Below are 20,533 nucleotides of genomic sequence, written 5' to 3'. Positions count from 1 at the left end.
CAAATTCACTAAAAAGACCAGTCTTGCTGGTCTGACGGAGACTGGAGAAGAGACAAACCAGAGGCTGGAGAGGGCAACAGTTGATGCAGCACAAAGATTACTGCCAGTTCAGATGAGAGATGATGGAACTCGAGCGGCGGCGATGGTAGAGACAGAGAGAAATGGTTGATTTCTGACACTATGGCCCGCAGAAACCCTGCTAACTCAGAACTGAAGCCATTCCGAAGTTCACCTTTCAGCCCAAGATTAAACAAGCCTATAAAACAAACACAACATGAGGAACGTGCTTCTTAGTTCAGCCAAGTATGAGGCCAAACAGGCAACACACGCCCAAAAGCAAAGATGAGAAGGCAGGAAGGGACAAGAAAACCAGACAAACAGACAAGGGGAACATGGGTGGAAAGGGTGGGAATGCTGAGACATTGCATGGATTGTAATCAATGTCACAAAACAATTTGTGTATAAATTTTTTAATGAGAAACTAACTTGCACTGTAAACTCGTACTTATAGAACACAATAAAAGAAAAAAAATCATACATATTCATATATATATAAAACCCACAACCAAAAAAAAAAAAAGGAGAGAGAGAAATTAATGGAGAAAATCCATGTGAGAGGGAAAATATACAATTTAACTATTTATAGCTTAAGATTTCTCTATGAGAATAAGGGAAATGAACACAGATACTCTCTTGACATTTTAATACTCTTGGTACAGACCAAGAACCCATAACATATACACTATCATCTTTTCAGGGGTAGAGAGTACTACAGCAAAATTCCACTGTGTTAGGAAACTGAATATATTCAGAAAGGTATGTGGCACGGTTATTAATGTCATACATACATCATTATAATTTACCACTAGAATGTTAGTCACTACCCATTGCTATTGATTCCAACTCATAGTGACCCTACAGGACAGAGTAGAGCTGCCCCATAGGGTTTCCAAGGAGTGACTGGTGGATTCGAACTGCTGACCTTTTGGTTAGCAGCCAAGCTTTTAACCACTGTGCAACCAGGACTCCTCCAAAAAAAAACAAAACAAACCCAGTGCCATTGAGTCGATTCCAACTCATAGCGACCCTACAGCACAGAGGAGAACTGTCCCATAGAGTTTCCAAGGAGTGTCTGGCAGATTCTAACTGCCAACCCTTTGGTTTGCAGCCGCAGCCCTTAACCGCTACACCACCAGGGTTTCCCCAGGACTCCTACTCACAGTAAAATCTTAAATATTTAATAAAACGCATGGTTTTCATTTTCTTCCAATCAAGGTTAAGTATATTCCACATACCAACACCTATGCAATTTATAAACAGATCTGTACCCCTCAATTATACCTTTGGTGAAGATTATTGATTTCTTCATCCTTTCGGTTTATTTCCACCCTGGCAGTTTTGATAAGTGCTGAAATATTCTTCTTAAGAGACTGATTTTCACTTTTTAAGCTGAAATTCTAAAGCATCACACAATATTAATAAAGTAGGTATCTAGAGAATTGTTAACACTACAACTATTATAGTTAATAACTATCGAATGCTAACTAATGTGAGGCCTCACACATTTTATCTTCTATAATTCTCAAAAAAGCCCCGTTAAAAGTACAATTATCCCCATTCTACAGATGGGAAAGTTGAATTTCAGAGAAGCTAACTGGCATCAAATAAAGGCCATTCAAGTAAAACCACTTCAAACAGGGATCAAATTTTAAAAAATAAGCAGCAGGAAAAATAATTTCACCCAACTCATTAGCTTCAAAATAAAAATGGCAAAACTTTATTATATCTAACAACTTAAGTTAAACTTCCAACAGTGTGCTAATTCTCAGATGAAGAAAGAATGAATGTAGGGCTGACTGATTCTTTGGGGGCATGAGGAGGGACAGAAACAATCTTACCAAAAAACAAAAATCAATCACAGCAGGTCATGATATTCCGAATTTTTGCAGCATAATCACAAAAAGAGTCACTGTGGCAAAAACTGTGAAGGCATTGTCATTTTTTTCCCCAAAGGCCTTTCTAAATCTTTAGTTCTCAAATTATTCTCTTTTGAAACACTTGTCATCAACCCGATAAATTATCTATTATTTAATTGTTAATGGTCTAAGTCTAAAAAAATTTTTATGTCAATGTCATTTAACAAAGCAAGCAGTTTTCCTATATCAATTTCATCAACTCAAGAAATAAGGCACGTTTTGCCATATTTGCTATTTCATTTAGTAATAAAACTTTCCATATAAACTACCAATGTTTTGATATTTTAATTTGTATTTATTACAAAAATTTTTTATTAAATTTTCATTTTGAAAGTTATAATCCCACCTGTGTCTGTATTTCCTTATACTTTCTCGTCAGTTCTTTCATTTGCAGCTGACATTTTTCATATTCTACTTGCAACTGTAAAACATAAAAGGATTAACTTAATCATCATTCTAAATTATTTTCTTAGCACATCATTCCACTAAAAGTAGATGAGGTCCACTAGTCCAAACAGGTACTGAGTAAGATTACTGGTTTTTAAAGTTGGACCTATTTAATAACATATTTTGTTTAGTTTCACATTCATTCAATCTCCAATCTTTAAAATTCAAATAAAGTAGAAAAAAATTTGTCTGATTTAAGCCTCAGGACATTATGCAACACACAATATAACTGAGTACAAATCATGAACAGATTAAAACATATCACACTGATTGCCTGTTGAGATTTTATATATTAACGCATTTAAATTTAATCAATGAAATTGTGACAAGCGTTTAGAAAACACTTTTAAAAAGAAGATCTGAAGGCGGAAACTGACTTAAATATTCTTTCAGGCTAAGAGTTAGTTCTTAAAAACACAATGTCCAGTAAGCAGATATATACATCATTATATGTTGCCTCCTTTGCAGTTCCTTCTTCAGTCAGGATCTCTTCATATAAATCCAAACAATTTCTGGATGGTACACAGGATTTGGAAGCAATGTCTAAAACAAATAAACAAAAAAAAACCTTACATTAAAGCCTTTTATGCTTTTTGATGCTGTGTCCATCTCAAAGGGTTATGTATTCCTCCACCTCCAGTATTTTATCCAAATCTATATTGATTTCATAGATGAGTTGGAAGACCAGTTTACCTAAAATATTTGTGTCAACAAACCAGATGGATGTGAGAATTACGTTTATTCAAAGCTTTGAAAGATTTGATTTCGAAAAGGGTTTCTAACTTAGATAGGTCATTAGACTCTACACATCACAATCTCACTGATTCGTTTGAAAATATTTATAGTAACTACCCTTTTCAAACTTTATAGTATCATGTAACCTACGACAGTATGAGCAGTAATATAGTATAAACCCCATCATTGGTTATATTTCAATGTTACAAAATATTTTGCACACAGTCCTATTAAATCTGAGACCTAGATGAATAACAAACCTGGGCGAATTTGTTTTACTGGTCAAGCTTTGGGCAAGAAAATACTTAAGCGTAAGATTTTCAATCTCTTCAAAGAATGGGCAAACTGTTCAGAAGCTATAAGTTATTCCAAGAGTAACTTATAGTATACACTTAGAATAGTCCAATCAAACATAATGAAACTGTTTTATAGAATCTACCTACCAGAAACAGCACTGTCCAACCCAGCATATATGTCCAAAGAGCCTTCGTCATTATTAAGAGGAGAAGCTGCAAGAAGAGCAAAGACTAGTTAAAACTGACTTTATACACTTAGAGAAATGTTTACATTTCTACTTCAAAGGCCCATGAAAAGACTTTCTCTTTTGCCCAAAAAATAAAAGTTTTCCTACATTCTTATAAACAAGAATACTCGGTACATAGATTCATGATGCTATTACCTCAGACTTAAAACATTGAAACCTTACTTTCATTTAAAAAAATTACTCTCAAAAACATACTAGTGAGGGGGTTCCACTTCTAATAATAGCAAAGTAGTTTCTAACAGACCAATTATCTGCAGATAATAACTATGAACTCTAAACAAAATATTTAAAAGCTATCTGAGGAACTAGAGAGCAACGAAAATCAGTTAGAAACTGGAGGGGAGCCAACACCTGAAAGAAGAAAACAGCACAGGTGAGTTCCCACCTCCCCTTTATTAGAGCTTTTAGTTGGGGCCACACAGAACAGTGAAAACTCAGATGGTAACTTCCAATTCTAACAGCTTGAAAAACCAGAGGAAAGTCTTTGGGATGATAAAAGCAACTAGAAAGTGAGAAAGGAAATCCAGAGAGCCACAATTCTCTAAATTCTGATCAAATCTCTCTGTGACCCCCAAATACTATAAAAGTAAAGGGTAGAATTTGAAAAAGCCCAGCTAAAGCTGAAATAATTGAATAGATTTCAGCTGCTATTCACTGCAAAGGAGACATAAGTCAGAGTTCACCCAAGTTAAATACATGCTAAAATTAAAAAACAACACTCTTCTGAGGAATAAAACAGAATCTAGTGTCTCTATAACATTGACAATATCCAGAGCACAATTTAAAATTACGCACACACGAAGAAACGGAAAAACATTAATTCATTATCAAGAGGAAAGAGTACCTAATGAAGAACAAATCCCAGATGCTGGAATTAACAAAGATTTTATAACAGCTATGTCCAGTGAAAATATCCTTCAAGAATGGAGACAACTTAGGGGACACTGAGCTTCTGTTAAAGGTGATGGAAAAATTCAGGAACGGTTAACGGTGATGGCCAAACAACATGACGGGTATATTTAATGTCACTGAACTGTCCTTGTGAAGACTGTTAAAACGGCAAACATTGTTACTTATATATTTACCACAAAAAAAAAAAAAAAAACAGAATGAAGGCAAAATAAGGACATTTCAAGTAAATAAAAACTAAGAATTTATCACCAACAGATGTGCACTATAAAAAACTCTAAAGGAAGTTCTTCAGGCTGAAAGGAAATAATATTAGGAGGAAACTCAGATCTTCAAGAAAGAACAAAGAATACTGGAAATGGTAAATATAAAAGACTAATTTTTTCTAATTTTTTTAAGGTATATAGAACTGTTTAAAGTAAAAATAATAGCATTGTATTGCGGGGTTTACGGCTTAGATGTCATCTACAACAGAAAGGGCAATATGGAGAATAAATGAAACCATACATATGAGATTCTACATTTTATGTAAAAAGGTACAATACTATTAAGTAGACCACAAAATGTTAAGTATATTGCAATCCTTTGAGCATCCATTAAAACACAATGCAAAGAAGTAGAGCCAAAAAGCTAATATATAAGGACCCCTGAGGAAGCAGGAGAGCAGTGGGATGCAAACCCCAAATTCTCATAAGACCAGACTTAATGGTCTGACTGAGTCTAGAAGGACCCCGGTGGTCATGGCCCCCAGACCTTCTGTTGGCCCAGGACAGGAACCATTCCCGAAGCCAACTCTTCAGACATGGATTGGACTGGACAATGGGTTGAAGAGGGATGCTGGTGAGGAGTGAGCTTCTTGGATCAGGTGGACACTTGAGACTATGTTGGCATCTCCTGCCTGGAGGGGAGATGATAGGGTGGAGGGGATTAGGGGCTGGGGAAATGGACATGAAAAGAGAGACTGGAAGGAGAAATCGGGCTGTCTCATTAGGGGGAGAGTAATTGGGAGTGTGTAGCAAGGTGTATACAGGTTCTTCTGTGAGAGACTGACTTGATTTGTAAACTTTCACTTAAAGCACAATAAAAATTATTAAAAAAAAAAGCTAATATATAAATTTAAATGGAATTCTAAAATATATGCAAATATTGAGAAAAACTGAAATCAAATGTTAAAACAGTAGATCTAAATCCAGGCACATCAGTAAAGGACATTATTGGGTTAATTGACAAAACTGGAATACAAGTGGCAGATTAAACAAAAGTTGTATCAGTGTTAAATTTACAGAAATTAATAATTATACTGTAGTTACATAAAAGAAAATCTTCATCCATGAAATACGCACTGAATTATTTAGAGTTAAAGGGCCATAACGTATGTAACTTATTCTCAAATAAGCCAGGAAAAAAAATTGTGTGTGTGTGTACGTGTATACACAAAGGGAGACAGTACAACGATAAAGCCAATGGGGTAAAATGTCAACGAGAGGAAAATGTAGAAGAATCTGGGTGAAGAGTTCTGTGTATGTTCTTATCCTTGCAACTTTTCTGTAAGTTTCAAGTTATTTCAAAACAGATTTAATAAAAGACAATAATAAAAATGTTATCAGAATCAAAAAATTTGTGAAATCATGTTAAGTGGTAAAATGCAAAAGGTACACTGTGGATGTGACTATTCTACGAATATATGCATGTGGACAGGGGCTTGAGGGCGATAAGTAGAATTGAAAATATCTGTTTCAGGCAAATGAGAGTAACAAAATTAATACAGCTGCAAAAGTGATAAAATTTTAACCGTTTGTAAATCTAGGTGAAAAGTAAAGACATTCAATATACTATCAGTTTTTCTGTTGGACTAGAATTTTTCAATGAAAAAAATTACTTGAAAAAACTTTAAAAAGTAACTACATAGCAGCATAACAATCTGAATCAATACAAGCAGAAATACTTAAATAACACCAAATAACAAATAACACTACTAAGAATGGCTATGATGACAATATTTGGTGTAAACACTTCCATATCTATTAATATCTATCAATTTTTAAAACATATTTTAAGCAAAAATAGAATTCTACTGGGCCTGTTTTATATCTGCTTTTTTCAATGCATAGCACAGTACTCATAAAAAAAAAAAAGTACTCATAATTCTGGTCAATAAACATCTCTATTATCTCAAAACATTTAATGAGGTTGTCACAGCACAATTATAATTAAGAAAAAAATAACTAGAAAATAACTGTCCTGGCAGGATTCGAAACTGACATTCTACATATTATTAAAAATATTTCTACATTATCAACTTATTTTACTAGTAAGTCTTGGTTCCTTCTTTTTCAAATTAATCATCCATTGTGGCTCTCTAACAAAATTTCCCTGAATAACAATAAACATCACTGCATTTACTGGAAGTATTAACTTCAAGAGTAACAAACACCTATCTGGTATTTTTCTGGATATGACAATAAATATCATTATCATTTATATTGCCAAAATTCCTAATTTGAATACAATTAGAGGCTTGAAATCATACAAAAAAGTTCACGTTTCCTAAGCACTCCCTATGTAGCAGGCATTTCGTTGGATTAATTCATTTATGTATGGGAGAAAAAGTTGGTAAGAGTAAGTAAATAATTTTGTAATTAAAAAACAAGTAAATTTAGAAAAATGACTGAAAATACTAGCTCTTACCAGAGAAGACATCGAATAAACTTGTTCCATCACCATTGTCGTCATCTGCTGCCATGATCCTATTTCCTTTTGATAGTCGCCATCTAACATATTAGAATAAAAGATATTCCACAGTTAAAATCAACCTCACAATTCAGAACAGAAGCCCAGCTTTAAGTTAAACAGCAGCTTTCAAATTTGAACACACTGAATGAGTTCAGTCTTACCATCCTTAAAAGTAGACCTGTGGTTTCAAAAAAAAATGCCCTAACATTTTTCAGGCTGAAGTCAAAGCTATAAAAAGAAAATCTTAAACTTGCTAATATGGTTAAGCCATGTCAAAAAGTAAATATGCTGATTTTATAAAATAGAATAAAATACAAATTAACTTTGTACTAAAATAAGCCAAGAAACATCACCACTGCCATGAAACACATACATTAATACTAACAAGAAACACATATACAAAAAAATCACTTGGGCCTAATAGAAACATGGGCAAAGGACAGGGACAGTTCATTCAAAAAAAAATACATATATATATATATATATATATGTATGAGCCCTGGTGGCACAGTGGTTAAGGGCTCAGTTGCTAAGAAAAAGGTTGGTGGTTCAAACTCACCAGCCACTCCACAAGAGAAAGATGTGGCAGTATGCTTCCGTAAAAATGTATAGCCTTGTAAACCCGATGGATTTACAAGTATGGATTATACCTCAACATAAAGAAAACAAAAAAATCCTCACAACCAGACTAATGAGTGACATCATGATATACTGAGAAAATACTGAAGTTGTCAAGGATTTCATTTTACTTGGATCCACAATCAACACCCATGGAAGCAGCAGTCAAGAAATCAGATGATGTATTGCACTGGGCAAATCAGCTGCAAAAGACCTCTCTGAAGTGTTAAAAAGCAAAGACGTCACCTTGAAGACTAAGGATTGTTTGACCCAGGCAACGATGTTATCAATCACCTCATGTGCAAGCAAAAGCTGGACAATGAATAAGGAAGACTGAAGAAGAACTGATGCTTTTGAATTATGGTGTTGATGAAGAATATTGAATATGCCATGGAAGGCCAAAAGAGCCAACAAATCTGTCTTGGAAGAAGTACAACCAGAACGTTCCTTAGAAGCAAGGATGGCGAGACTATGCCTCACATATTTTGGACACGTTGTCAGGAGGGATCAATCCCTGGAGGACATTATGCTTGGTAAAGTAGAGGGCCAGCGAAAAAGAGGAAGACCCTCAACTAGATGGATTGACACAATGGCTGCAACAACGGGCTCAAGCATAACAACGATTGTTAGGATGGCGCAAGAATGGGCAGTGTTTCGTTCTGTAGTCCACAGGGTTGCTATGAGTCAGAACCAACTCAACGGCACCTAAAAACAACAACATTATAACCTCATGGAACCACGGACATATATACACTCAACATTGCCAGAACAGATGTTATGCAGCACATGACTGTATACACACACACACGCACACACACACGAACACAAACAATAGAATATTATTCAGCTATAAAGAGAAACAGAGTTCTGATACATGTCACCACACAGATGAACCTTGAAAACATTATTAAAAAGTGAAATACACCAGACACAAAAAGATATATATTGTATAATTGTATTTATATGAAATATCCAAAAGAGGTAAATTCATACAGACAGAAAGTAGATTAGAGGTTAATCTAATTATTACTATTAATTAGGGGCTAGGTGGAAGGGAGAATGGCAGATATGGTTTAAGGGGTATAGAGTTTCTATTTGGGATGATGAAAAAGTTTTGGAAATGGACAGTGGTGAGATGGCTGCACAACACTGTGAATGTAATTAATGTTACTGAAAGGGACACTTAAGATGGTTAAAATGGCAAATTTTATGTTATAGGTATTTTACCAAAATAAGATTTTTAAGTAATCTCACTAGCCTAAAATCAAGGTGTCAGCAGGACTGTTTTCCTTCTGGAGGCTTTATGGTAGAATCAGTTCCCTTGCCTTTTCCAGTTTCTAAAGGCTGCCAACATTGCTTGGCTGGTAGGTCTGCCTTCAAAGCCAACAGCACAGCATCTTCTCTCTTTAACCTCTGCTTTTACCACAAGATTTCCTTCTATCTCCCTCTACTTCCATCATCAGATTGCCTTTTCGGACTCTTGTCCTGCTTCCTTCTTATGAGGACCCTTGTGACTACACTGAGTTTACCCAGACAATCCAAGATAATCTTCCCATCTCAAAATCCTTCAGAAGATAACATCCAAAAAGTCCCTTTGCCATGTAAGGTAATATATTCACGGATTAGAATACGGACATGGGGCAGGGGGAGGTATTATTTGGCCTACCACACTGAGGATCCAACTTTAAAATCTTAATTACAGTAGACACATGTGGCTAGTAGCTACTGTACTAGACAGCACAGTTAAGATTAAGGGCAATCTAAAGGCAGGGATCGGGTTTTATAAATCTCTATTTCCAGCACCAAATACACATACACGAAAGTAAATCTTTGCTGAATAAACCAGGATATCGGCCAAAACAGACTCAACTAGAAAAAAATACACCTTTAAGTCCACGATTTAGAGTTCTATTTTACGCCTAAGAAGGCCCCAAGATACTGTTAGTTATGTTAGGTGCCATTGACTTGGTTCCAGCTTATAGTGACCCAATGTACAACAGAACAAAACACTGCCCGATTCTGCACCATCCTCACAATTGTTGCCATGTCTCAGCCCATCATTGCCAACACTGGGTCAATCCATCTCATCAAGGTTCCTTCTCTTTTTCAACAACCATCTCCTTTACCAAGCATGATGTCCTTCACCAGAGACTGGTCCCTACTGGTAACATGTCCAAAGTATGTGAGACAAAGTCTCGCCATCCTTGCTTCCAGGAGTAATCTGGCTGTACTTCTTCCAGGACAGATTTGTTCCTTCTTCTGGCAGTCCATGATACCTTCAGTATTCCTCACCAACAGCATAATTCAAAGGCATCAATTTTTCTTCAGTCTTCCTTATTCACCATCCAGCTTTCACATGCATATGATGCAATCGAAAATACCATGGCTTGGGTAAGACGCATCTTGGTCCTCAAAGTAACATCTTGGCTTTTTAACACTTCAAAGAGGTTTTTTGCAGCAGATTTGTCCAATGCAATACATCATTTGATTTCTTGACTGCTGCTTCCATGGATCCAAGCAAAATGAAATCCTTGGCAATTTCAATATTTTCTATGTTTATCATGATATTTCTTATCGGCTCAGTTGTGAGTTTTTTTGTTTTCTTGATGTTGAGATGTCATCCATACTAAAGGCTGTAGTCTTTGATCACCATTCATCAGTAAGTGCCTCAAGTCCTCTTCACTTTCAGCAAGCAGGGTTGTGTCATCTGCATATCGCAGGTTGTTAATGAGTCTTCCTCCAATCCTGGTGCGCCATTCTTCAGAGTTCAGCTTCTCGGATTATTTCCTTAGCATACAGACGGAATAGGTATGGTGAAAAGATACAACCCTGACACACACCTTTCTTGACTTTAAACCACACAGTATCCCCTTGTTTTGTCTGAACGACTGCCTCTTTGTCTATGTACAGGTTCCACATGAGCACAATTAAGTGTTCTAGAATTCACATTCTTTGCAACGTTATCCATAATTTGTTATGATCCACACAGTCAAATGCCCTTGCATAGTCAATAAAACACAGGTAAACATCCTTCTGGTATTCTCTGCTTTCAGCCAGATCCATCTGACATCAGCAGTGACATCCCTTGTTCCATATCCTCTTCTGAATCCAGTTTGAATTTCTGGTAGTTACCTGTAGATGTACTGCTGCAACTGCTTTTGAATGATCTTCAGCAAAATTTTATTTGTATGTGATACTAATGATATTGTTCAATAATTTCCACATTCAGTTGAATTACCTTTCTTGGGAACAGGCATAAATATAGATTTTTTCCAGTCAGTTGGCCAGGTAGTTGCCTTCCAAATTTCTTGATATAGGCGAGTTGCACTTCCAGTACTGCATCTGCTTGTTGAAACATCTCAATTAGTATTCTGTCAATTCCTGGAGCCTTGTTTTTCGCCAATGCCTTCAGTCCAGTTTGGACCTCTTCCTTTAGTACCATCAGTTCTTGATCATATGCAACCTCCTGAAATGGCTGAATGTCAACCAATTCTTTTTGGTATAGTGACTCTGTGTATTTCTTCCATCTTCTTTTGATGCTTCCTACATCTTTCAATATTTTCCCCTTAGAATCCTTCAATATTGCAACTCAAGGCTTCAATTTTTTTCTTTAGCTCTCTCAGCTTGAGAAATGCCAAGCATATTCTTCTCTTTTGGTTTTTTAACTCCAGGTCTTTGCACCTTTCATTAAAATACTTGGTCTTCTCATGCCTCCTTTTGAAATCTTCTGTTCGGCTCTTTTACTTTATCATTTCTTTCTTTTGTATTAGCTACTCAACATTCAAGAGCAAGTTTCAGAGTCTATTCTGACATCTATTTTGGTCTTTTCTTTCTTCCTGTCTTTTTAATGATCTCTTGTTTCATGTATGAGGTCCATGATGACATTCCACAACTCGTTTGGTCTTCGGTCATTAGTGTTCAATGTGTCAAATCCATTCTTGAGGTAGTCTCTAAATTCAGATGGGATATACTCAAGGTCATACTTTGGCTCTTGTGGACTTGTTCTAATTTTCATCAGTTTCAACTTGAACTTGGAAATGCACAACTGATGATCTGTTCCACAGTCGGACCCTGGCCTTGTTCTGACTGGTAATACTGAGCGTTTCCATCGTCTATTTCCACAGGTATAGTCAGTTTGATTCCTGTGTGTTCCATCTGGCAAGATCCATGTGTATAAAAAAAAATAGTCATCATTTTTGTTGTTGAAAATGAGGTATTTGCAACGAAGAAGTCATTGGTCTTGCAAAATTCTATTATGTGATCTCGGCATCGTTTCTATCGCCAAGGCCATATTTTCCAACTATTGTTTCTTCTTTGTTTCCAACTTTCACATTCCGATCACCAGTAATTATGAATGTACCTTAACTGCAAGTCTGATCAATTTCAGACTACAGAAGCTGGTAAAAATCTTCAATTTCTTCATCTTTGGCCTTAGTCGTGGTGAGTAAATTTGAATAGTCATATTAACTGGTCTCCTGTGTAGGCATGTGGATATTATCCTATCACTGACAGCACTGTACTTCAAGATAGGTCTTGAAATGTTATTTTTGACGATGAATATGATGCTGTTCCTCTTCAGTTTGTCATCTCCAGCATAGACCATATGATTGCCCGATTCAAAATGGCCAATACCAGTCCATTTCAGCTCACTAATACCTAGGATATAGATCTTCATGCATTCCATTTCATTTTTGACCATTTCCATTTTTCCTAGACTTACACTTCATACATTCCACATTCCTATTATTAATGGATGTTTGCAGCTGTTCCTTCTCATTTTAAGTCATGCCACATCAGCAGATGAAGTTTCCAAAATCTTCTTGTGCAGTGCAATGAATTACTTAATACGGCCATTCTAGCTATGGTCTTTGTGACTCACATTCAATGACTGAGTGGGACTATATGTAAATAAGGTATATGGAACCTGTGATGGTTGGGGTTATGTGTCAACTTGGCTAGGTCACGATTCCCAATGTTGTATGGTTGTTCTCCATTTTATGTTTTGTGGATCCTGACCTCTACATGTTGATGAGGCAAGACTGATGTAGTGTGTGTCTTGGGTGGCAGCCTTGCAGGAGGACATGACTCAAGTCTCACCCTTACTAAAGTTATGCCTTTCTCTGGGGCGCACCCTGCATCTAAGATTTATGTGTGTATTCTGGCAAGGCTCACTTTCTCTGCATCTGCTCCCATGTCCGTTCGTGATCAAATGACATCTGGTTCTTAGAACTTAAGCCAGAGGCTTACTGTCTGACCTGCCGATCCTTCGCCTGCTTCTATAGCTCCTTGAGCTGGGGACCTATCCTGTGACCTGATTCGCCAGTTTCTGCAGCCTTGTGAGCCAACAGCCTGTGATCTGAACTGCCAGTCTGGGTTCATCAGACCCTGCAGCCACATGAATCGGGAGAAGCCTATGCCTGACCCACGAATTTGGGACGTGTTAGCCTCCACAACCATGTAAGCTACTTTCTTTATACAGTTCGTGAGTTCTGTAAGACACTGCAGCAAATCAGAGAACTAGAGAACTCAAAGACAGGGGTGGGGGGAACGAGTGCTGAGGGGAAAGGGACCAGTTGATGTTAGAGATGGAGTGGTACAGCAGCTTGAAAAAGTTGAACATTTGGGACATCTTTAACCTCTGCCTCATAGGAATCAGCTCTGCGCTGATCCTTATAAAAGAAATTATTTGTTTACCCCGAGACTACAGCCCCCCCCACACCCTGGTAACTCAGAACTGAAGCCACGCCCAAAGTCCACTTTTCTGCCAAAGATTAGGTGGTAACACACATGAGAAACATGCTTCTTAGTTCAATCAAGTATACAAAACTAAAGGGACAACACCTGCCCAAAGACAAAGATGAGAAAGCAGGGACAGAAAAACCGGGCAAATGGACACAGGGAACTTGAGGTGGAAAGGGAAATGAAGAGAGTGTTGACAAATTGCGGGGACTGCAACCAATGCCATCAAACAATCTGTGTATAAATCTCTGAATGAGAAACTAATTTACCCTGCAAACTTTCACCTAAAACACAATAAAATTAAAAAAAAAAAAAAAGATCCCACAGGCCCTCAACTCAAAGCCCACTTAGTCTCGTTTACCAAGAAAAGTATAGGCCTAAAGACACAGAGCTGTGGTTATTACAATTTCAACACATAACTCATTATAAATGTACTCTGGACATGTTATCAGGAGGGACCAGACCCCAGACAAGGACATCATGGTTGGTAAAGTAGGAGGTCAGCGAAAAAGAGGAAGACTCTCAATGAGATAGAATGACACAGTGGCTGCAACCACGGGCTTAAGCATAACAATGATTGTGAAGATAGTGTAAGACTGGGCAGTATTTTGTTCTGTTGTACACAGGGTCACTATGAGTTGAAACCATGTGGACAGCACCTAACAATAACAACAACAAGTGGGCACTAATAAAAACGTATTTGAATACTTTTGATAAAGGGTTAACCTAATCACAGAAGGCCATAACCACAAGAGACCACCTTGTCTGTCAGAATCTGAAAAGCTTAAAACAATAGGAAACTGCATCAAACGAGTGGGACAGAGTGCTCTAACCAGTTCAACTGACAGTGGACATACATACCAAAACTAAATAATGATTTACCTCAGGAAATGAGTTAAAAATCTATCCAATATTGTATGTAGCCCACATATCAAATAAAAAATTACCATTATATGATACCCTGAGCCCAGAAACCAAATTGTTAGAAAAGGAAAAGGTCATCCAATCATGATATTAGTTCTTTGTCTTTAACAAATCATAGTCTGTAAGTAATTTACTTATAATGAATCGGCACCTGTCAAAATTGTATTAAAAACATTTAAAGATTGTACTTTGTTGTATTTTGGTCTGTTCATAGCCAGAGTGCTTGCAGCCCATTTCCCAACTTGTTTTTATTATGTCACAATAAAAATCTCTTTGTTGTAGGAGGTGTTGGTGAAAGCTGTTTCCCCACAACACTCTCCTAAGATGATGAACTCCTGGGCACTGGCACCTTATTTTCTACAACTGCAAAAGCAAAAGGTATCTCCTTGCGTTGAACAATTGCTGAGCAAAAACAAGGCGGAGGTGGGTGATAGTGGGTGAGCAAGTATTGCCACAAGAAGTAGGAGTACCAGATCAGATCTACACTCTTCTACTGCCCCTTCAGAGTGCTTAAAAACCATGAACTGCTTGTACTAAAATACAAAAGTCAGCAACAAGATGCTAAAACTTAATAAACACATTCCTGTAAGCACAAACCCACCAAGTTCAAAACAAAGAAACTAAAAGATCCATCAACATCTGCTCACCCCCTGACATCTCTGCTTTTTTAAGTAGCACTGACATTCCGTAATATCCCATCTATCCCCGCTCCTTTCCATTTCAATTTGTTTCAGGTCACCACTATAGCTACTGTCGTAGTTATCTAGTGCTGCTGTTACAGAAATGCCACAAGTGGGTGGCTTTAAAAGAAATGTATTTTCTCAGATTAGGAGGCTAGAAGTTTGAACTCAGGGCATCAGCTCTAGGGGGAGGCTTTCTTTTTGGCTCTGGGGGAAGGTCCTTGTCTCTTTTCAGCTTTGTTCTCTTGGTTCCTTGGAGGTTTCATGTGGTGTGGCATCTATCTTCCCCCATCTGTGCTCTTTTGATGCTTGCTTAATCTACTCTTTTAAATCTCAAAAGAGATTGACTTAACACACTCCCTACACTAACTTGGAGCCCTGGTGATGCACTGGTTAAGTGATACGGCTGCTAACCAAAAGATGGGCAATTCAAATCCACCAGTCACTCCTTGGAAACCCTATGGGGCAGTTCTACTCTGCCCTCTATGGTCGCTATGGGTCAGAATGAACTTGATGGCAATGGGTTTTTTGGTCTACACTTTTTTTGGGGTTTTAATACTGCTTCATGAATATAACAAAGAAAATCCTATTCCCAAATGGGATTATAACCACAGGTAGAGTAGGATTTACAACACATATTTTTGGGGGGACACAATTCAATTTGTAACACTACCTAAATGTCTCCCGATTCCAACTACATGCTACACACAACTGCTGGTTAGTTCTTCTAAACCAATCCTACTGATTACTTCCTGCTCAAAAACTTTCCATTACTTCCCAACATCTAGTGAATAAAAAAAAACCTCTTAACTTGATATACACCATCACCTGCCTTTCTAGTCCCATCACTCACTATCCAATTTAAAAAGCCCCAAGGTTCAGTCAAACACACTTCCTGACACCATCTCCCCACCTTTGCCCCCTACCACAACTATCCATAAGCTCACAAGCAAGTGCAGGTATGAATACTCACAGATTAGAATGTGTAAAGGCAAGGCGTGAGAAATGAAGTTTAGAAAGTTAGGTAGTGTATTATAACTCCATTAAGAGACTTAATTTTAAAATACTTAGACTTCATCTAGTAGGGAATAGCGAAATATCATGATCAAATCTGCATTTTAGAAATCTAAATGACAGGAAGAGCATAGAAAATATAATGGCGAGGGAGAGAGGAAAGGCTATTAAAACAGTCCAGGAGAATATGAGAAGTCCCTGTAAGCCAGCAGTAGTGGAAATAAAGACAAGAAGCAGATCTGATAGATTTCTGTAGTACAATCAACAAGACTTAATGATGGAAAAGGTCTTCAAATAAATGTCCACTCTTCTCCATATCAATTTGTTCTTCATACCACAGACTAAATTGTCTTTTCAAAATCTGGTCATGTTCCCTCCTCTGGTTAAAATCCTACAGTGTGTCTTGTTGCTCTTAGGATAAAGACCAAATTTTGTCACAATTCTACTTGCAAAGGCCTGCATGACCTGGCCTCTCTGCCCACCCCTCCAGCCTCAGCCTCCATTATTCTTCCCCATTCCCCAGCAGTCTGCTTTGACAACACTGGCCTTCTTTCAGCTTCTTGAACATGCTATTTGTTACTTCGCACCATAGGCCCTCTGCAAACAGTGCTCCTTCCTTGACACTCTCCCTTAAGTTAACTCACCTTGATATTTTGACTTAAAGAATTATTTGTGCATTCCCTGGTCACCCTCCTTCCCACCAGCACAGACTCTCTGTTACATATTTTTATATCACTGTATTCTTTTCCCAGATGGCCTATCACAGTTTATGATTACATTTTTTGTGAGGCTCCTGAAGAAATGTTCATCTCACCCACTGGACTGTAAACTCTTTGAAAACCTGGACCAGCTCTATTCTGTCCACCAGTATATTTCCAGTTCTCAGCACAGGGTATGGCATATTGGTAGGTGTTATGGGTTCAACTGTGTCCCCCCAGCATGTGTGTCAACTTGGCTAGGCCATGATTCCCAGTATTGTGTGGTTGTCCACCATTTTGCGATCTGATGTGATTCTCCTATGCGTTGTAAATCTTATCTCTGTGATGTTAAGAAGGCAGGATTAGAGGCAGTTATTTTAATGAGGCAGGACACAATCTACAGGATGAGACTGTATCTTGAGTCAATCTCTTTTGAGATGTCAAAGAGAGGAGCAAGGAGAAGGATCTCATTACCACCAAGCAAGAAGAGCCAGGACTGAACATATTCTTTGGGCTCAGAGTCCCTACACTAAGAAGCTCCTAAACCAGGTGAAGTTTAATGACGAGGACCTTCCCCAGAGATGCACCCTAAATTTGGACTTCTAGCCTCCTAGGCTGTGAGAGAATAAATTCCTCTTCGTCAAAGCCATCCACTATGGTATTTCTGTTACAGCAGCCATAGATAACTAAGACAGGAGGTAATAAAAAATTTAAAGACCTATGGAATTCAGGAAATGTCCAACTTGCTAAGGACTCTGAAGTTCTTAGCTTTGATAACAAGGTGGATGGTCACACTTTTAACTGAGATGGAAAACCACAATCAACATGTTGAATTATCTGTGGGACATTTGGTAAAAATGTCTAATTGGAAGGCAAAGCCAAGATGGCGGAATAGACAGATGCTTCCAGCAAGCACTCTTTACAACAAAGATCCAAAAAAACAAGTGAAATGAGTATATTTGTGACAAGCCGAGAGCCCTGAGCATCAAAGACATGCTTAGACAACGAACTGAGGGGCAGGGGGAGGAAGAGACCGTTCAGGAGTGGAGAGAAGTTACCGGACCTGAATCACAGGAAGCCCTCAGGCACCATTCCTGGAGCAGCTGCGGCGGTGGTGGGCTGGTGCTAGCATTCGGCCACAGTTTCCTCAGGGAGAAGCAGCCAGCCGCATAGCCTACTCATACCTCCAGAACCTGAGAAGAACGGCGCTCTCAGCGAAAGCTAAGTACTTGCCTATATTTTACCGCGTCCCCCCCACCCCCAAGCCAGCTTCAGCGGCTGAATCCCTGGGCCTAAGATATGCCCTGTTAAGCACCTAGAGCCATCCTCCCACCTAGGGGAAGGAAAAAAATTGCAACTGGGGGGAAGAGATAATTTGCTAGCTCCATTAACCAGGGGAGCTCAAGACAGAAGCGGCTCCTGTCCAGGCATAAACTGTCCATCGACCTTGAGCACCTTTCCCTTCTGCATGGACCTGTGTGGGCCTATTTCGGGAGAATAGGCCCTTGTTGGCAAACTCCAACCATTTCAGCTGTGTGGTGGAGGTGGGTGTTTGACGTTTGACATTGCTTTGCCTATCAAACAAGGACCTCACCTACCCATATCAGGGACCTAAGGACTGGTAGCTCCACTCAAGTCACCCAGCCACAAGCAAGAGGGGTCCAAAGATAACTGGTACCTCCCAGTCCTTACAACCAAAAACCTTGGGTCCCCATGCTCCCTCTGCAGAACCCACCCACCAGCACACTCTAGGGAACAGGGACGTGTTTTCCTCAGAGACACTCGAGGGTCGGTTCTCAGCCCCTTCCCTTGTTCACAGCGTGACCCCGTGCTGCAATCAGATACGGGTATATACGCCAATCACTCCTGCCCCTCTAAGACTGTAGGACAGAGACTGTGCCACATACCTGATGATCAGCTACCTGGAAACCTGAGCTGAATTCATACAACAATACTGAATGGACTCCTAGACTGATATACCTGAGAACAGCTCTAGCCAGCTGGGGACAGGACACCAGAGCTCCAAAGGAGAAAATAATCAAGCTAGCTCACTCAAGCAAACCATAGGAGTATACCAAAACAAAACAAAGTAAGCAGCTACAACACAGTAAGCAAGCATAAACTAATACGATAACTTATAGATGGCTCGGAGACAACATTCAATATCAAGTCACATAAAGAAATAGACCATGATCACCTCAACAGGATCTCGAAACAAAGAATCCAGGGATCTTCTAGATGAAAGTGCATTCCTGGAATTACCAGAACCAGAATACAGAAGTTTAATATACAGAACCCTTCAAGACATCAGGAAGGCAATGAGGCAATATGCAGAACAAGCCAAGGAACACACAGATAAAGCAACTGAAGAAAATAGAAAGATTATTCAGGAACATAATGAAAAATTTAATAAGCTGGAAAAATCCATAGACAGCAATCAGAAATTCAGAAGATTAACAATAAAATTACAAAAGTGGACAACTCAATAGAAAGTCAGAGGAGCAGAATTGAGCAAGTAGAAGCTAGAATTTCTGAATGCGAAGATAAATCACTTGGCACTAATACATTTGAAGGAAAATCAGATAAAAGAATTTTAAAAAATGAAGAAACCTTAAGAATCATGTGGGACTCTATCAAGAGAAATCACCTACAAGTGATTGGAGTACAAGAACAGGGAGGGATAACAGAAAATACAGAGAGAATTGTTGAACATTTGTTGGCAGAAAACTTCCCTGATATTGTGAAAGATGAGAAGATATCTATCCAAGATGATCATCAAACTCCATGTAAGGTAGAACTGAAAAGAAAGTCACCAAGACATATTATAATCAAACTTGCCAAAACCAAAGACAAAGAATTATAAGCACAGTCTGGGATAAACAAAAAGCCCACCTACAAACGAGAGCCAATAAGTATAAACTCGGACTACTCGGCAGAAACCATGCAGGCAAGAAGGCAATGGGATAACATATTTTAAAAATTGAAGGAAAAAAATTGCCTGCCAAGAATCATATATCCAGCAAAACTGTCTCTTAAATATGAAGGTGAAATTAAGGCATTTCCAGATAATCACAAGTTCAGGGAATTCGTAAAAACCAAACCAAAACTGCAAGAAATACTAAAGGGAGTTCTTTGGTTAGAAAATCAATAATATCAGGTATCGACCCAAGACTAGAACACTGGGCAGAGCAACCAGAAGTCAACCCAGACAGGGAAATAAAAAAAAAACAAAGCAAGATTATTAAAAAAAAAAAAAAAAACCCAAAACAGGGTAACAGCAATGTTATTGTATAAAAGAAGACAACATTAAAATAATAAAGAGGGACTAAGAAATGTAATCATACACCTTCCATATGAAAAGGAAGATACAGCGATACAAAGAAATAAAAGTTAGGTGTAAATTTAGAAAAATAGAGGTAAATAATAAGATAACCACACGGGAGACAAACTACCCTACTCATCAAAATAAAATATAAGGGAAAAATAGACACACAGCAGAAACAAAATCAACAACAA

The 20,533-nt window shown here is 38.1% G+C and overlaps 1 protein-coding gene across 4 annotated transcripts in view; it reads right to left on the bottom strand.

The window, feature by feature from the left end:
- The window catches only part of CASP8AP2 (caspase 8 associated protein 2), a 46,563-nt gene that overhangs the window by 18,118 nt on the left and 7,912 nt on the right, over positions 1 to 20,533 (bottom strand). For all 4 annotated transcript variants that reach the window (XM_049897307.1, XM_049897322.1, XM_049897332.1 and 1 more), the window contains exons 2-6: positions 7,300 to 7,382; positions 3,602 to 3,667; positions 2,866 to 2,966; positions 2,323 to 2,397; positions 1,342 to 1,457 (exon numbers count right to left, since the gene is read on the bottom strand). In XM_049897307.1, coding sequence (XP_049753264.1) covers positions 1,342 to 1,457; positions 2,323 to 2,397; positions 2,866 to 2,966; positions 3,602 to 3,667; positions 7,300 to 7,354 — 413 coding nt within the window. In that variant the 5' untranslated portion in view covers positions 7,355 to 7,382. The remainder of the gene's footprint in view (positions 1 to 1,341; positions 1,458 to 2,322; positions 2,398 to 2,865; positions 2,967 to 3,601; positions 3,668 to 7,299; positions 7,383 to 20,533) is intronic.

This window comes from Elephas maximus, chromosome 1, assembly GCF_024166365.1.
Source record: "Elephas maximus indicus isolate mEleMax1 chromosome 1, mEleMax1 primary haplotype, whole genome shotgun sequence".
NCBI classification, from domain to species: Eukaryota; Metazoa; Chordata; class Mammalia; order Proboscidea; family Elephantidae; genus Elephas; species Elephas maximus.
This window is presented reverse-complemented; position numbering and strand designations above follow the sequence as displayed.